The 18471-nt window shown below is 39.3% G+C and overlaps 1 protein-coding gene across 2 annotated transcripts in view; it reads left to right on the top strand.

The window, feature by feature from the left end:
* Positions 1 to 18140, top strand: part of LOC126194676 (uncharacterized) — a 660760-nt gene extending 642620 nt beyond the window's left edge. For both annotated transcript variants that reach the window (XM_049932877.1, XM_049932876.1), the window contains exon 12: positions 17627 to 18140. In XM_049932877.1, the coding sequence (XP_049788834.1) occupies positions 17627 to 17760 (134 nt within the window). In that variant the 3' untranslated portion in view covers positions 17761 to 18140. The remainder of the gene's footprint in view (positions 1 to 17626) is intronic.
* The last annotated feature ends 331 nt before the right edge of the window (positions 18141 to 18471 follow it).

The raw sequence follows: 18471 nt of genomic DNA, 5'->3' as shown, positions 1-18471 counted from the left end.
GGATTTACCTTTAAATAACTTGAAATTAAATAAATATTTCTGTGGCTGGACCATAAAAATGCTCTAACACACATTATTAAATACATAAACATATATCAAAGGAATAGAAATAAAAGTAGGCCAGTAGCTAATGCCTCTGTGCTTTCTAAAACACAGTAAAAATTTGACCAATTTCTTTATGAATAGTATATATCAGATATAAACAAAGACATAGACGAGTAAATATATTTATAAGCACGCTGTTACAGTTTTTTCGTGTAACTGTGTAGTACTTACGGCCTGACGCGATCAACAGTAAATGGCCACTTTGACCTCCAATAACTTATATACTATTCAAGTTACATGCCTGTATTTCATACCAATTGAGGTTTACACTAATAGCTTGCTAAAGACACACTGATTGACAAAATGAGATGAACTATATAGATTGTGATAATTCGTTGCTGGGTGTCACTTGTACAATTTACAGTCAGATACTAAGCTTTAAACTACTAAACTTTAAACTAATAAATATATTGAAAATCTGATTACACAATCAGAATCATCATGCAAATAATGGTAATGTACATGTTTCTTTTTAAGGTATCGTGTTTCCTCTGGCTATAATTAATTTATACATGAACTGTGAAATGTATGCCATTATGGTTTCGCAAAGTCCGCCATCTTTAGTACCGCTGGCATACAGATCTCCTTCATCAGCACAAAGCACAGTCCTTGATACAGTGTCAACATGGAATTCCCAGCCATGTGGTCGGCTTGGACCACGCGCTGGGGCTACCCGTCTCGCTCCGGCTAATGTTGGGCACCACGTGGTTGCTGTCGAGCCCCGGCTTGCCGAGTAACCCATGCGGCCTCGCCAACTCTGGACTTAGAATATTTTCAGGGCACCACAACTTGCCTGTTACCTCACACACCTTTAATTATTAAAATTCTGGCTTGCAGAATGTTCAGAAGTAGCACCCTTCAGATCATACAAGTACATACAAAACAAATTACAAAGAACACAACTAAATGATTAAAACACTAGGCCAATAGTGTTTACAAATTTTTTGTAGTGGTGTGGGAGCAGCATGGATTTTGAAATAAATTTAAACTAACACAAATTATGAACAAAACAGCATGTTAAATAAATGCCTGCATTTCAGTTGCGCATAAACAATTTTTTGGACAAGAAATAATTTTTTTTAAATGCGCTTTCACTTGTGTGCGATTTGGTATGCACTTCTTGTGCCACTCACTCAGTGCTAAGGTGCCTTCTTGCACTAATTTTTCTGTCACAGTACACATACTGACGCAGATTTTAGCACGAAGTATTGATCAACTCACATCAGTTTTTTTTTGACCAACTGCCTCGCAGAAATTGTCTCTGTTTCTGAATACGGAGCTCCACCATTTATTGTGACAAATCTGTCTACAATGAAAACCAAAAGTAGAAACCTGTCAACAACAATTTCCCAAACCCAACCAGGATCCTCGCTAAAGTTTCCTTCCAGTGGAAAATGATACTTCAGGAACAGAGTCACTAGGCAAACAACTGAATCACAGTAAGCTCAAAGTCCCACAAGTTCTATTTAATTGACTTTAATAAATCCTTCCTACCTCCACTCACCAAAAAATGCGTGCACATACAATTAAAATTTTAATACCCTTCAAATTGACCACTAAATTCTTTGCCACACTCTTATAAAAAGCATAAATCAATATATATTTTTACTTAAATCCATGAGGCCACTGACCTCCATGCACAAGCAGTGCCTAAACTTCCTCCTCTTGCACACATACAGTGCCACAATAAACTAACAAATTACAAAAGAATCTCCAAGTAAAACTCACAAAATTATCCCTCCAAAATTACTACCACTAATTACAAATTAGAACAGCTTTTCATTTCTCCCCTTTCTCTATAAACAGCCTCAACTCCTTCACGTTTCTTAGACCAAGAGGTTTTCCTGAGATAGGGTGTTTTAAATGGTATAGATTTGGGTGAGAGCACTCTGCCACAACAAATGGTCCATAGTATAACTCGAATAACTTCTTAATCTCCCCGTCCACTTCGCTGGAATGCTCTTTGGGGCGTACAAGCACTTTGTCCTCCACTTTGTACTTCATTGGTTTGTATTGCCCATCGTGCTGCCTTTTCCTTTCAGCAGCTAACTTTTTCATGCAGGCCTTTACTACCTGCTCTCTTTCAGCAGCTGATTCAGTTTTTTGCGACAGGAATTCTACCATTTCTGTGAGTAGGAACTTTGGTTTCACCCCAGTCATTACTTCCAAAGGTGAGTACCCCATAACCTTCCTTTTTATACTGTTTAGCACATCCACAAATGTGCTCATGTACTCCACCCACTTGGAATGACGATTGCTGGCATATGTCCTACTTCCCGCATATACCATTTACAAGGGTTGCTCACTGGGTAGTAGACAGATATACTAATATGTTGAACACTCGGGTTGTTCATGAACATGTTCCAATCTTTTGCAGTAAACTGTGATCCATTGTCAATGACAGCCTTACTGGTTTTACAATATTCTTGAAGTAATCCTTCTCCAGTTTGGCAATTAGAGTTTTAGTATTTGCTTACCATATCGGGTACAGTTTAATGAACTTATAGAACACATCCACCACAACAAAGATGGACTTCATGCCACTGCATCCTGTGGGTAGTGGGCCAAAATTGTCCACAGCCAGTAACTCACCCATTTTAGTAGATATAATGCTTTGCATTTCCCCCTGTTGCACGGTCGTGCAGCATTCGACCCGTTGGCAATGGTTGCATGCCACCAGCTGCGCGCAGACCCATGTGGTTATTTATGTGGGTGTATTCCTCGATGATTTCAGTGCATTTTTCAGATCCGTAATGTCTGTGACTTAAGTGGATGTAGTCTATTAACTGTTCCACATACTTATTGGGAAAACAGAGTCTCCATTTGTCCGTCACTTCATCTTTCTGCCGGAATAACACTCCGTTGTGTATATTAAAATATTTGGGTACTTGCTCGTATCCCTTGCTGTCAAAATTCATCTTAATGCATTTCAGTTCAGGGTCACCATCATCTTCTGCCACCCACTGGTAATCTGGACAGAGCATCGTCAACACAATTTTCTGTACTCTCGATGTAGCGGATTTTGTATTCAGATTTCTGTATGAACATTGCCCAATGCATTAAGTGGTCGTTCAGTATCCTGCAGTCCTGCAGAGAACTTAGCGCCTTGTGGCCCGACAACACTTGTCACTTTTCTGACCTCTAAATACGTGCGGAATTTCTTAAATCCATGCACGATCAAGAGTGTCTCTGTCTCCGATATGCTGTATCCTCATTCGTGCTTATTTAGCATGCGGCTGGAGAACGCCATACTATGGTATTTGATTTTTCCATCAACTAACTTTTCCTGAAATAGCTGACAACCTCTTCCATAGTCTGAACTATCCGACACTAAACACTACTATTGCACAGTTTATCTCTTATACCCTGGAATCCAGTTACACATTCCTTGGTCCACCTACAAGCTGCATTTTTCTTCAACAATTTGCCTGAATTCAGAATATTCATTCCTCCCTCCCCCAAGAATTATCTATAGAAACTGCACAAGCCCAAGTATGGCTTCAGTTGTTTCCTACTTTTGGGTCTATTACATGCAGCAATGGACTTCAATTTTTCAGAACGAGGAAAATTCTTTCCAAAGTAAGGATATACCCCAGGAATTGAATTTCTGCTCGAACAAATTCACATTTTGTGAGCTTTAAAGTCATTCCACCTTGTCTCAGAGCCATGAGTACCTCCTCCAAAACTCGATAATGCTCATCCACGTTTCTGTAGCGATCAGTATATCATCTACGTATATCACGAGTTTGCTCATTAGACTCTCACCCAGGACATGACTCAATGCTCTTACAAAAACTGCCACAGAAATTGAATGTCCAAATGGTACTACTCTAAACCGTTAGCTTTGCCCTTCAAAAAGGAAAGAAGTGTACTGCCTGCTTTCCTCTGCAAACGGGATCTGCCAAAATCTTGAGTTCAGATCAACACAGGACGTTAAATTGATATTATTAAAACTCTGCAGCAGTTCCTCCATATTGTCATGCTGGTCTAATTCCCTTACAATTCCTTTATTTATTTTTGTAACACCTAATACAATTCCGACTGAGTTATCACATTTTTTAACAATAATGATTGGATTGCAGTAATCGCTCCTACATTGTTCAACTATACCCCAATGCAACATTTGTTTTAATTGAACTCTGATGGCATCCCGATCAGCTATAGGTATTACATACCGTTTGCACTTTATTGGTTCATGAGGTTTCACTTTTATAGAGTACTCGAAATCGGTAACTTTACCAGATCAATCTGAGAATACATCCTCATAGCCATACAACAACTCTTTCTTTCACTCTTCGATATACCTTTGACTGCATCAATCACTTCCTTAATTCTGTTATGCATATCGACTCCCTCACTCCAACCCTCAGTAACCATGGCATGACCAACCTGATTTTCACCTGTTAAAAGTCTTTTAAATTTTATTTGCCCTTTTTCAGTCTGAAATTCAAATTCTAGGCATTTCGCTACACAATTAAGCGAAGTATTGTATTTGCACAGGAAGTCAGTTCCTAAAACTACCTCCTTTACTAGAGCACTCACTACAAAACATTCTATCTCGAATTTATTTTCTCCACATTTAAATTCTAAAGTATTTGTTGTCTTATTGGCTTACTCATACCACCAACTGCCATTTTAATCTGAGCGCTAGTGACTGGGAAGATTAATTGTTTCCTATTTTTGATCATGTTCATAAAACTCTCCAGCACTGCTGACACATTACTACCTGAATCCAGAAGTGCATCTACCATTTCCTTGCGAACTTTAATTTCAATAATTGGCTGTACATTTACCATTTCCTTTCATTCTAAATATTTCTACCTTAATAAATCATTTTCTACATCTTGTCTCTTCTCTTCTAGCACACCCACATCCTGTTATATCCACCCCTCAATCTCATGTTCATCCCAAAATAATTCTTTAATATTTTCTTCACCCCGAATTCATTCTCTCCATTTTCTAAACCTCTAGCAATTTTAAACTTCTCATTTCCACATATGTGGCAGTAACAACTGTAACATTCTACCTTACCAATGCCAATCTGTCACATTAAAATCACACTCCTACTTCATATACCAATTCCTATGAATTTCATTACACAAACTGCCCCCATCTACACTATTTACTTCAGCCCTCTCTAAATTTCCTGGTAGTTCTTCCACACCTTTCACCAATTCACTACCCACCACATGCACAACTTCACTGTTTTTCCCCTACAAAATATCGACACTTGCAAATTCAACAAAATTACACATCAACTCACTGTTAAATCTTTCTGAAATCCTCCTGAAATAATACATCAATGTGTAAGCCATCATCACCATAGATATTAATCTCAGCAACCTTATCTGCTGATACAACATTTAAATCATTACAAAATTTTACATCAGAAACCTTACTTTCCTCCATCGACAAATTAACATTACATGAATCGTACACAACTTTATCCTCTGCCGCTACATTACACAAGTTGCTGCTACCTTGTCGTACAATTTTGGGACTTCCTCTGTGATTGGACAAAAATTAGCACACACTGCCACTTCTACACACTTTTCATCCAGATTAACCACAGATCCTACTTTACATACTTTCTCACATTCATACTCTGACAAACATTTTAGATCCACACATTCATCAATAAGTTTCATTTCACCATTTCACAGATCCGGTATTTGCCCCAGCGATATTTATAACTGGTGTGGCCTGTTGGGAGGCTAACAAATTTAAATCAGTTTTTATCTGTTGCATTTGTTTTTTAAATTCATTTTCACTAGTAATACTGTACTCTATTTTAGCTTAATTTTTGCCCATGTCTTTCGCCCCTTCACCTACATGATTGGCAATGTCACTAACTGCTAAGTTTATATTGCCTTTATGAGCATCTTGCACTTTTATACAGTCACTTACCTTGCCCCCAAGTTCCGTCTGTATCTTACCCATTTTTCCCCCAATATCTTTTTCCACTGATTCGATTTTAGATTTTACTGTTACTACTCCATCTGTAACTTTCCCCATATCCACTCAGACACATTTTAATTTATTATCATTTGCTTTTTCAAGGTTACCCATAATTTTTTAAATTACCTCTTTCATAGTGAAACCTACTTCAGTTCGCATTGTACCCATATCAGTCTGATTTGTATCGATAACTGTTTGCAATGTGCCCATATCTGTTTGCAGTGTACCCATATCTGTTCAAATTGCACTGATATTATTTGTTGTTGTATTCATATTATTTCCTACTCTCTGGATTATTTGCATTACCTGAGACATCATATTTCCCACACATTCATTCCCCGTGCTTGAATTCCTACTAGTTACACTTTCATGCTCTAATTTCAGACTAACCGACTCACTTCCATTTTCAGAATTACACACACTAGGTGACTGTTTGATATTCATGAGATGTATAAGTGGAGCTTGAACTTTAGAGTTAAACACTATCTCACTATTTGCGCAGGAACCTATCTGATCTGAGATGATTCACTCTGCCATGGTGATTCCGTAGGTTGTAGTGGAAGTCGACATTGAAGACTGCCCTGGAGTACTTGAAGAAACTGCTGTTGATCTGCGCCTGCCACTGGAGAAGTCGCCTGATGTAACTGTAGCTGTTGCCAGTTAGCGTGTGTTCCTACCACCTCCAATACTGCTGTCCGTTAAATGTGCCAACCGCTACCGTTCCCTGCACTCATCTTATTTAGACTCTGAGCCCCCCATGCTAATTGCCTTTAACATGATAGATTAGGACCTCTATTGATAGCGTGTGTTAGTTGCGAAAATTACTGTTTAATTTTACTATTTCTAGAAACCTACCTGCAGAAAAAAGCCATCTCACACTGTGTTTTGTGAGACGTTCACTCTGCAGAAATCTCTACTGGTTTTGCAAAGGTTTTTACACTTTGAATAGTTGCTGAATAACAGAGAGCAAAGGAATTACCACTTTGCAGGACACAAATCCTGGATGAGCCCCCAATTGCAGGCTTTCAAAAAAAATGTGTGACCCTCAACTATGTACCATCAGACTCAGAATTGAAATATCAAAAGTTTTGGTTGGGTTTATTGTCTAGGCACTGGGATACATAGTTGCCACATTAAAAGCCAAATACTGCTGAGTCTACAGTATACAATATGAATATACACATGAATAAAATGGTCGAAAGTTCCTATCACTCAGCAATTGCGAATTTTGAATGTAACATAGAAATATATAAATGAAAGATTGCAATTAAATAAAATGAGTTTTAATGATGAGTACAATAGCAGAAGTACCTTGAAGAATGCCGTTTATTACTGCAAAACACTTACTGGTGTCGATGATCCAGCAATTAAATAAAATATAAGTTGAATAACAGGGAAACAATAGATTCATACTTCACATAATTAGTTATGAACAACAACATAGCTCATGAGATATTCACTTCTAATTGTATACTATGTCTTCACTGCAGAAACCACAGAAATCTCACTAGTGCACAAGTCGGCACTATGAAATATTTCTATCTCCTGTGACCACGCAAAAACTGCCCAACACTCTCCAAGTATTTCCTGTGACAGTCTGTTGCACCTTCCTGTCCAGCACTCCCCCAGTTCCATCCAGTCTCTCCACTGACTTCGGTAGTCGCCTACTGTAATAATGAGTGCTGTGATTTTCTAGAACACTCCCGCCATGTCTCCAAGCCAACACGCACTCACAAACATATTGAAACACATACAAAATACTGGATTTATCTTTAAATAACTTGAAATTAAATAAATGTTCCTAGGACTGGACCATAAACACGCTCTAACACACATTATTAAATACATAAACATATATCAAAGGAATAGAAATAAAAGTAGGCCAGTAGCCTAATGCCTCTGTGCTTTCTAAAACACAGTAAATATTTGACGAGTTCCTTCATGAATAGTATATATCGCATATAAACAAAGACATGGATGAGTTGATATATTTATAAGCATGCTGTTACAGTTTTTTTCATATAGCTGGGGAGTATCTATGGCCTGACGTGATCGATAGTAATTGGCCACTTCGACCTCAAATAACTCATGTACTATTCAAATTACATGCCTGTATTTCATACCAATTTAGGTTTACACTAATAGCTTGTTAAAGGCACATTGATTGACAAAATTGGATGAACCATATAGATTTTGGAAATTCGTTGCTGGGTGTTACTTGTATTATTTACAGTCAGATATTAAACTTTAAACTAGTAAAGATATTGAAAATCTGATTACACCATCAGAATCATCGTGCAAATAATGGCAATGTACATGTTTATTTTTAAGATATCATGATTCCTCTGGCTATTATTAGTTCCTACATGAACTGTGAAATGTCTACCATTATGGTTTCACCAAGTCTTCCATCTTTTGAACTCTCTGCATACAAATCTCCTTCATCGACACAAAGCACAGTCCTCAACACAGCGTCAACATGGAATTCCAAGCCACACGGTTGGCCTGGACCACACACTGGGGCTACCCCTCTTGCTCTGGCTAATGTTTGGCACCAAGCGGTTGCTGATGAGCCCCGGCTTGCCAAGCAGTGATGCCAACTCCGAACTTAGAATATTTTCAGGGTGCCACAACTCACCATTTACCTCACAAGACGTCTGAAAGTGATTGTGAGACCTACAAGTATGTTACATATACTTACACTTACACTGGTGTGCAAAACCTTGGTATGAAAATAACTTTTACATGATATGTCACTGCCAAGTAACATACCTCAATGAAATGTGGACCATACCTATGAAGAACTGCTACTGTATAGTACAGAGGGAAACTGGGAGGAATACACAATGAGACAAACAGAAATAACACTTTTATTCAAGGAAAATAATTACAGTGGTGTCACCATGATTCACAGTTGTTTCCTGGACATTATAAAAGGCAAGAAATAGTTCTTAATAGGATGTGTATTCACCACTGATGGCAATTCATGCTGTTGCAATATGCTTCCATGCTAATCACATTGTTGGTAAGGAGTTCTTGTGATAGGATGCTACATTCCTCCACCAGCACAGATGACAACTGCTGGATGGTCATTGGTGCAAGTGGATGTGGTGCAGTACATCTCCCCAATGCATCCCACACATACTAGACACGATTTAAGTAAGAGGAATGGACAGGCTAGTCCATTCACTGAATACCATCTCATTCCAAGAGCTGCTCCATCTGTGGAGATTGATGTGGTCATGAGTTGTCACCCATGAAAATGAAGTGAGGGCCACACACCTCTGAAAATATGAACACGGGGAAGGATAATAATGCCACAATAATATTGACTGGTGAGTATATCATGATCAAAGGCATGCAGCATTACGCAACATATTGCGGTGACTTCAGTGCAATTATTGTGTTTGAATAAAAGTGTCATTTCTGTTTTTCTTGGTGCATATTTCTCCCCAGTACCTTCTGTACTCTAGCAATTGTTTCTTTGTACAGTCTGAGTTTCATGTTACTTGGAAGTGGCATATCGTGTGACAGATACTTTCATTTTTAAGTTTTGCACACCGATGTATGTAGGGCATCAAACAGTAGACTAGAAGTATATATAACTACAAATAAGCATCATTTGCTAAAAAGATTATTTTTGAGGTAAAACAGAATAATACAGGGTATCAGCTGGAAATCAGTGATGTTAACTGATTACATAAGATGGCAGACCCAAAGACAGAGTTATGTTATACAAATGATATTAAATGTACACACAAATATACACACATACGTAAATATGTGTCAACATACGTAATGAAATGTAATTCTATAGGGCATGATACAGAGCAGAATGTATAGCTGAATTTTAACTAGGCTGTCAGGTCCAGTCTGAACCAACATCTTGAAAAATGGGACATATTCTGAAATAAGTGGTAAAACTGTATGAGAGTCACAAATAAATTGCAATTGTTTAGGCTTTGCTATTAGCTTAGAACCTAATCACCTCTGTTAAAAATGCTACATATTTTGAAAAAAATTCATATGCCCTATACCACTTCATAACATCTTCCTGCACATCAAAGCTAATGCACTATTGTTATTATTATTATTATTATTTTCTTATAAAGTATTATGCCAACAATTCCCATATTGATCATACCTAGCTCACGAAAGGTGCCACATCTATGATGGTTTGAAGATAGTTGGTATAATATCTGGAAGAGCTTCTATCATATCTCTTGTTTATCTTTGCCAACTTTTCTTTTGTTCTGTTAATACTGAATTTGTAGCCCATCCCAGTACTTCATTCAATAATGCAATTACACACAAAACTACACAAAATATAGTAACTGTTAGGTTGGCAGTATTAGCAGAGAAAATATTAGTGGCACAAATTGTTCCTATGTTTTAACAACTTCTACTGATTCAGAATTAGGGTTATGGTTTGGAAGTGGGTTACGTATTATTGAAACAGAAAGAGAAAATAAAGAGAAAATAAGACGACAGGAAAGATTTCGAAATGCAACAGCGACAATAACAAACATAATTGTTGGGTTCAAATTAATGATATGGTTATAATAGAGGGAAACATTCCACGTAGGAAAAATATATCTAAAAACAAAGATGATGTGACTTACCAAATGAAAGTGCTGGCAGGTCGACAGACGCACAAATATACACACAAAATTCAAGCTTTCACAACAAACTGTTGCCTCATCAGGAAAGAGGGAAGGAGAGGGAAAGACGAAAGGATGTGGGTTTTAAGGGAGAGGATAAGGAGTCATTCCAATCCCGGGAGCGGAAAGACTTACCTTAGGGAGAAAAAAGGACAGGTATACACTCGCGCACACACACACACACACACACACACACACACACATATCCATCCACACATAAAACACACACAAGCAGACATATTCAAATTGAATGAACCATTCACAGACTGGCCGGCACACCGGACCTTAACACAAATCTGCTGGGCGGATTCATGCCAGGGACCAGCATGCCTTTCCACTCAGGAAGCAACACATTAGACCACGTGGCTAGCCGGGTGGGCTGTCTTTGCTTAAGTTATATTAACCCATAAGGACATACAGTTTGTGTTGGGTTGCTGTGATGTTTGTGTAAGTATTCTGATATGCTGTAGGGACATGTCATGGCCATATAACCTTTTTTATTTTTATTTGATTTGATAACAATACTGTAATACTCTTCATAACTGAGAGTTTGTTGTAAAAATTGCACCCTGCTTCTACAGGGTCATTATTTGTTAGTTTCAGTCATTTGCTTCTCGTGTGGTAAAAATTCCTTTATTCAAGGATGTAGTGCAGTGTGATTCTTCAGCATTTCCTGGTGTACTTTATGTCAAAATACACTCCTGGAAATGGAAAAAAGAACACATTGACACCGGTGTGTCAGACCCACCATACTTGCTCCGGACACTGCGAGAGGGCTGTACAAGCAATGATCACACGCACGGCACAGCGGACACACCAGGAACCGCGGTGTTGGCCGTCGAATGGCGCTAGCTGCGCAGCATTTGTGCACCGCCGCCGTCAGTGTCAGCCAGTTTGCCGTGGCATACGGAGCTCCATCGCAGTCTTTAACACTGGTAGCATGCCGTGACAGCGTGGACGTGAACCGTATGTGCAGTTGACGGACTTTGAGCGAGGGCGTATAGTGGGCATGCGGGAGGCCGGGTGGACGTACCGCCGAATTGCTCAACACGTGGGGCGTGAGGTCTCTACAGTACATCGATGTTGTCGCCAGTGGTCGGCGGAAGGTGCACGTGCCCGTCGACCTGGGACCGGACCGCAGCGACGCACGGATGCACGCCAAGACCGTAGGATCCTACGCAGTGCCGTAGGGGACCCCACCGCCACTTCCCAGCAAATTAGGGACACTGTTGCTCCTGGGGTATCGGCGAGGGCCATTCGCAACCGTCTCCATGAAGCTGGGCTACAGTCCCGCACACCGTTAGGCCGTCTTCCACTCACGCCCCAACATCGTGCAGCCCGCCTCCAGTGGTGTCGCGACAGGCGTGAATGGAGGGACGAATGGAGACGTGTCGTCTTCAGCGATGAGAGTCGCTTCTGCCTTGGTGCCAATGATGGTCGTATGCGTGTTTGGCGCCGTGCAGGTGAGCGCCACAATCAGGACTGCATACGACCGAGGCACACAGGGCCAACACCCGGCATCATGGTGTGGGGAGCGATCTCCTACACTGGCCGTACACCACTGGTGATCGTCGAGGGGACACTGAATAGTGCACGGTACATCCAAACCGTCATCGAACCCATCGTTCTACCATTCCTAGACCGGCAAGGGAACTTGCTGTTCCAACAGGACAATGCACGTCCGCATGTATCCCGTGCCACCCAACGTGCTCTAGAAGGTGTAAGTCAACTACCCTGGCCAGCAAGATCTCCGGATCTGTCCCCCATTGAGCATGTTTGGGACTGGATGAAGCGTCGTCTCACGCGGTCTGCACGTCCAGCACGAACGCTGGTCCAACTGAGGCGCCAGGTGGAAATGGCATGGCAAGCCGTTCCACAGGACTACATCCAGCATCTCTACGATCGTCTCCATGGGAGAATAGCAGCCTGCATTGCTGCGAAAGGTGGATATACACTGTACTAGTGCCGACATTGTGCATGCTCTGTTGCCTGTGTCTATGTGCCTGTGGTTCTGTCAGTGTGATCATGTGATGTATCTGACCCCAGGAATGTGTCAATAAAGTTTCCCCTTCCTGGGACAATGAATTCACGGTGTTCTTATTTCAGTTTCCAGGAGTGTAGTTCATATGTGAACAGCTGGATGTCTGTCCAATGGGCCCATTGCCATCATCGGATGCACTGATGAACTGACCACTTAGGGACCTGTGTGGTGCTACCCCCCTCCCCTCTTCCCTATGCCCTTCCCTTCAATCTGCTGCTCTGTCCATTGTCTTTTGGAAGTTAACTAGTTTTTCTATGTAAATGTTAGCAGCACTACCCCAAATCAGTGCAAGTATGGCAGATATTGACATATGAGACCATAGAACACCTTAGTAAAGTGTCTCCATTTTACTGTGCCACAGATCTTCCTCATTAGGGATATGTCTGAGCTAATTTTAATAGCATATATTACCTAGGTGATTTTTCCAATACAAGTACTTGTCTACTACCATATCCAAGAACTTGCGACTGCTTGTCTAATAAGGGTCTGTGTTCCTAACTTTGAAGCTGATATTTTCGTTGTGAATGTTTCTGCTGGCATGGACATCAATGTCGTAAGCTTGAACATGGCAGTTACCCTTCAGCCGTGTCATAGACTCTTGATGGTAATAGTCTTTAGTCTGCTGAAAGATCTGACAAATATTCATCAGTAATCAGTTTTCAATTTTTTAATGTTTATTTGTAATCTGTGTTCTCTGTCTGATCAACAGCTTTGGCATGAGTAGTAGTCTAGTACTCCAAACTTTCAAATCAGGTATACAATTTACATTAATAAACATAGTTTCTCAAAGTTCCTGGAGGGGGGGGGGGGGGGGGTGCGGGAGCAGACTAATACCTGAATTTAAACTATTTCAGCATGAAATGTAGATTTTGATGCTGAAATACAGAGTGAATTTTCACTCTGCAGTGAAGTGCGTGCTGGTCCGAAACTTACCTGGCAGATTCCTTTCTTCCAGGAGTGCTAGTTCTGCAAGGTATGCAGGAGAACTTCTGTGAAGTTTGGAAGGTTGGGTACAAGGTACTCACAGAAGTAAAGCTGTGAGGGTGGGTTGTGAGTTGTGCTTGTATAGCTTGTTCAGTAGGACAGTTTTAGTCTTCCAGGAAAATTTCAAATACAGACTGAGCCACGTAGATAGATAAAAACTGACTATAGAATGCTGATTAACTCTCCATTGTAGCCTTACAGTTTGGATGCTCACTACAGACTGACTCAAGATTTCCATCATTTGACCTCACTACTAGGCCCAAACTCACATAAGGATGGTACACTGTTGTTACCAAATGCTAACGACCTCAGACTTAGTCTGCCATGCCTATTTCTGGATATATGTAATATCTGGCACCACAAAATCTTGAAATGCAGTGCTATTACATTTTGAATATTAACATAAAAATCAGAAAAATTAGGAGAGACAAAGTTACAATAGATAATGTCATAAAGTCTGTTTAACTAAGAGCATTGTAACTACTAAATCACAAAATTATAGGTATTATTTTATAAGGATGATTTGCATATGCAAGAGGATTCCTTAAGCCCACAAAACCGTTTTCAGAAACTTAAAGTTTCCAATTTGAGTAGTTAACAAACTAACAAGATATCCTAGTAAAAGTAGGCAATTTTATAATCAGAAAATATGGGGTACAAAATGGTGGTACTGAATTTTGGAAATAATCACTGTTTAAGTTGGAATTTTCCAGAACATGAAATTTCTGAATACAAATAACTTTTGAAATACAAAGTTCTCAGAAAAAGTAAATTTTTTTGAAAAGGAGAGAAAAAGGGCTTTAAAATGAGCTGTGCCAATTCAGAAAAAAAACAATGTATAGCCTGAAAATTTCACCTTCACCTGGTTTTCATCATTAATGTTTCTTTAAATGAAATGTTTCCATGATAACTGAATGCGCTGCTGTCTTCTCTGAAAATTATTTTAATGTAAGGCAGCTTAAATAATAAATTAGCTATTTTGTGTAACTATTGTGTATGTGTTTTTAATGAAACAAGATCAAATAAAGCAAAATATTTTATTTGTGTCTGGAGGGTAAAAGAGCAAGTAATGTAGTCCCACCTTGTTACAGTGTGTAATATTCATTTGTGAACAAATTTTTACTGCTGAACACTGGACTAAATTTTCTGTTTTCAGAACAAGTCTTTCTTGCAGTTCACTTGCAGTCCTGCTGCTAGCTATAAGTGACATATCATCAGCATACATGATGACATTTTTTGTTTCATTTCCTTTGAGAGGCCCAATTGATTTGATATCAGTGGAAGCAGTGGCCACAGCAATGAAAGAGGAGGCGAGTGGTGGTGTGCAAATGTGTAGTGAATGGAGAATTGCCTGAACATTGGACATACCCATGAGTGGAGTGCATAAAAGCCTATGAAACATCCTTCTTTGCTATTCATTCAAAATTACCCATGTGCACAAGTTGCTTCCTGTTGACCTGCCAACAAGAGAGACCTTTACTTTAGAATTTCTTGCTCATATGGAAGTGGACAATGATTGGCCATGGAAGGTTTTGTGGACAGATGAAGCCCACTTCCATCTGACAGGACATGTCAATACAAAGAACTGTTGAATATTGGCAATAGAAAACTCGCATGCAAATCAACTGGTACCACTTCATCCTGACAAGGTCACTGTGTGTTGCAAGTTTGTGACATTGTTTACCATCAGGCCATATTTTTTTGAAGAGACAGCTGCTTCTGGTCTTGTTACCTGTGCTGTTGCTGGTAAGTGCTGTGAGTGTCTTTTGTGCAATCAAGTCATTCCAGCTCTCCAATAGCGTTGATGTGTGAATGTGATCATTTTTATGCAAGATGGCACACCTCTGCACATTGCAAATCCATTTAAGCAGCTGCTGAAGTGCCATTTTGGAAATGCTAGAATTATCAGTCACCATTCCCCTACAGCCTGACTGTCCCGATCTTAATCGGTAAGGCTTCTGGCTGTGGGGCTATCTGAAAGATTTTGTGTACAGTGTTCCAATTGCAAACATAGCTGCATTGACAGATAGAAATGTGCAACACATTCTGAACGTGACCACGGAAACACTTCAGTCAGCTGTGGAACATGCTGTTTCTCGATTTCAACTTGTTGCAGAAAACTGTGCACAGCATATTGTTTTGCACCAGTCACATAGAAATTAATAATCTGATTTTATTGTGATTGATGCTTTTTATGCAGTTTTTGGGCTTAGGACAGATAAAAACTGATGTGAGTGATACTTTTTATGCAGTTTTTGGCCTCAGGACAATTAAAAACCGATTTTTCCAATATGGTGTGATACAACCTTGCTGTGGTGGATGGGCTTATGTAACTATCAGTTCACACCTGTACACCCATCCACACTGAGTTGTACAGTTTGTTTAACATCAAACATACACCTTAGGCATTGTTTTATGATTCATTTTCATTTGTAGTTGACTACTAGTAAATTATGATGCTTACAGCACCATCTGTTGCTCCATTTGGTAGCTATTCATTTTCCTTCTGCCCTACATTTTCCCCCTTCTCCAATAATATTCCGTTGCAATTTGATGTCATTCTGACCAGTAGTGTTATTCTACAGCGGTTTGAAAGTTTAAATTTAGTTATAATCACCTTGTATATCATGAGATACACATTCAAAAGCTCTGAATAGATCTAGGAACAAACCACAAACTTTCTTTTGGTCTTTTAATGCTTTCATAGGTAAAATATTTTTGTGAGAAACCCCCCCAGAAAGGGTGATCTTAACTGATAAAAGCTGCTATCAAGTTTTGAGCCTTGACCTGATGCATAATTTTAACGTTTCACATGTAATGAAACCAGCATGTAATCCACAAGAAGTAAAAGAACTTCACAGCTATGTTCACCATGACATCTACTTTCCAACCAGTTAACTTTTGAGGGTGGTTTGAAAAGTTCTCAAACCGGAATAGAAAGAAAGTACTTACATCACTGAAACGTTTTTATTTTTCAATGTAGCCTCATTGTAGATTAATGCACTTGGTCCAACGATGTTCCAGTGCCTTGATCCAATGTCAAAAATGAGTTTCCTCCAGGCTTGCAAAATAGTTGTCAACTCTGTTGTCAATTCTTTGTTTGAAGTGAATCTTCATCAGCTGAGAAAAATTTTCAGTTATGGGAAGAGATGGAAGTCTGATGGAGCCATATCAGGTGGACAGGGCATGAGTGGCAACAATTCATAGCTTAGTTCATGTAATTCTGCGATGGCGATGGCACATGTGTGTGGGTGCGCGTCAAGAGTCGTGGCACACATCTTGCACATAATTTTTTCATTTCTAATTCTTCAGTTAAAATGTGATGTACCCTTTCAGATGACATCTGGCAAGCGTGAGCAATTTGACACACTTTCAATTGGTGCATTTTTGCAATGATTTCTCGAGTAGTGACACATCTTAGGCGACCATTGCGCGGATCATCATCCAAGTTCTCCCGCCCAGATTTAAATTCATTTGTCTAATTGGCAATGGTTGAATATGAAGAAGACAAGTCCCCCTGTGTTTTCTGGAAATTGTCATGAATGTCCTTTGCTTTCATAACTTTCTTTATGAAGTACTTAATCACAGCTTGAATCTCAATTTTTTCCATCTTTGCAAATCACTACGTGGGAACAACAACAGAGCCGTGTCACTGCCACAACTCTCTTACAAGAGCATTGATGTGCCATGTGTTTACAGACAACATTCCAATGAATATCACATGAACAACTCGTTTCATTGCACTAGCGCTGACCTCTCATGGTGATTCCGAGAACTTTTCAAACCACCCTTGTACTTTCAGATTAATTAAAAAATTTCTATTACTCTATGGCAATGGTTTCCTGAGATTTTAATTTGTCGTATTATCTTATTACAGGATTGTGTGTAACAGGCATAATGGTTGTGCTTGTTGGGTGCCGATTACGTGTTGTTCGGAAGAGACTCCGTAGAGGTGGCAAATCCCCGTATGCTCATGAAGCAGATTACCTTGTGAATGGCATGTACTTGTAGCTCTATACTGAGCAATAACTAATTGAATCTAACAGAGGCCTTAACAAATGTGAAACTTCCGCAAGAGTTAAGCAAGTACCAGGAAGGAACTCAAAACTAGAACTGAAAATTGTTTTTATACTATTGCTATAACACTTGTAATATGTGTGTAACCTCAGTAATAATGTAATCATATCTGATGCAGGGTGATTTAGTTCAAATGAGCATTCATGTGATTACAATGTGTATTTTTCTCTAGTGTTTCACATTTAAATGCCTTAATGCCTCATAGCATTATCTGTGAACATATCAAAGAGAGAACAATAAATTCATAGTTTGAAGAATGCAGACTGAATAGTTAATTACAAAGCAAACTTCATACTCTTGTTTGTTTTTTTCCTGTGGCCTATTATTAATATATAGTATTGTCTGCTAGAAGATACCTTCTTTTTGAGAAAATTGTAAGTTTGCTCTTTGTTTAAGGATTTTGACAATGATTTTGACAATGTTTTTACTAGCTATTATGCTAAATATTAAAATATTGCAAAACTTTCATATTATCCATGCATAGCATTGGTAATTGTGACTCCAGAAATAAGAGTTATAAATAACACTGTACATTTGATGTGCCTTGCATCTTCTGTTCTAGTCTTGCCCCTGATTTCTGAGGATTTTTAAGTCCATTTGGAATACTTAAGGACTTCCTTTCCCTTCTCTATAAGGATCTAGATT

This window comes from Schistocerca nitens, chromosome 7 (assembly GCF_023898315.1).
Source record: "Schistocerca nitens isolate TAMUIC-IGC-003100 chromosome 7, iqSchNite1.1, whole genome shotgun sequence".
NCBI lineage: Eukaryota > Metazoa > Arthropoda > Insecta > Orthoptera > Acrididae > Schistocerca > Schistocerca nitens.
This window is presented reverse-complemented; position numbering and strand designations above follow the sequence as displayed.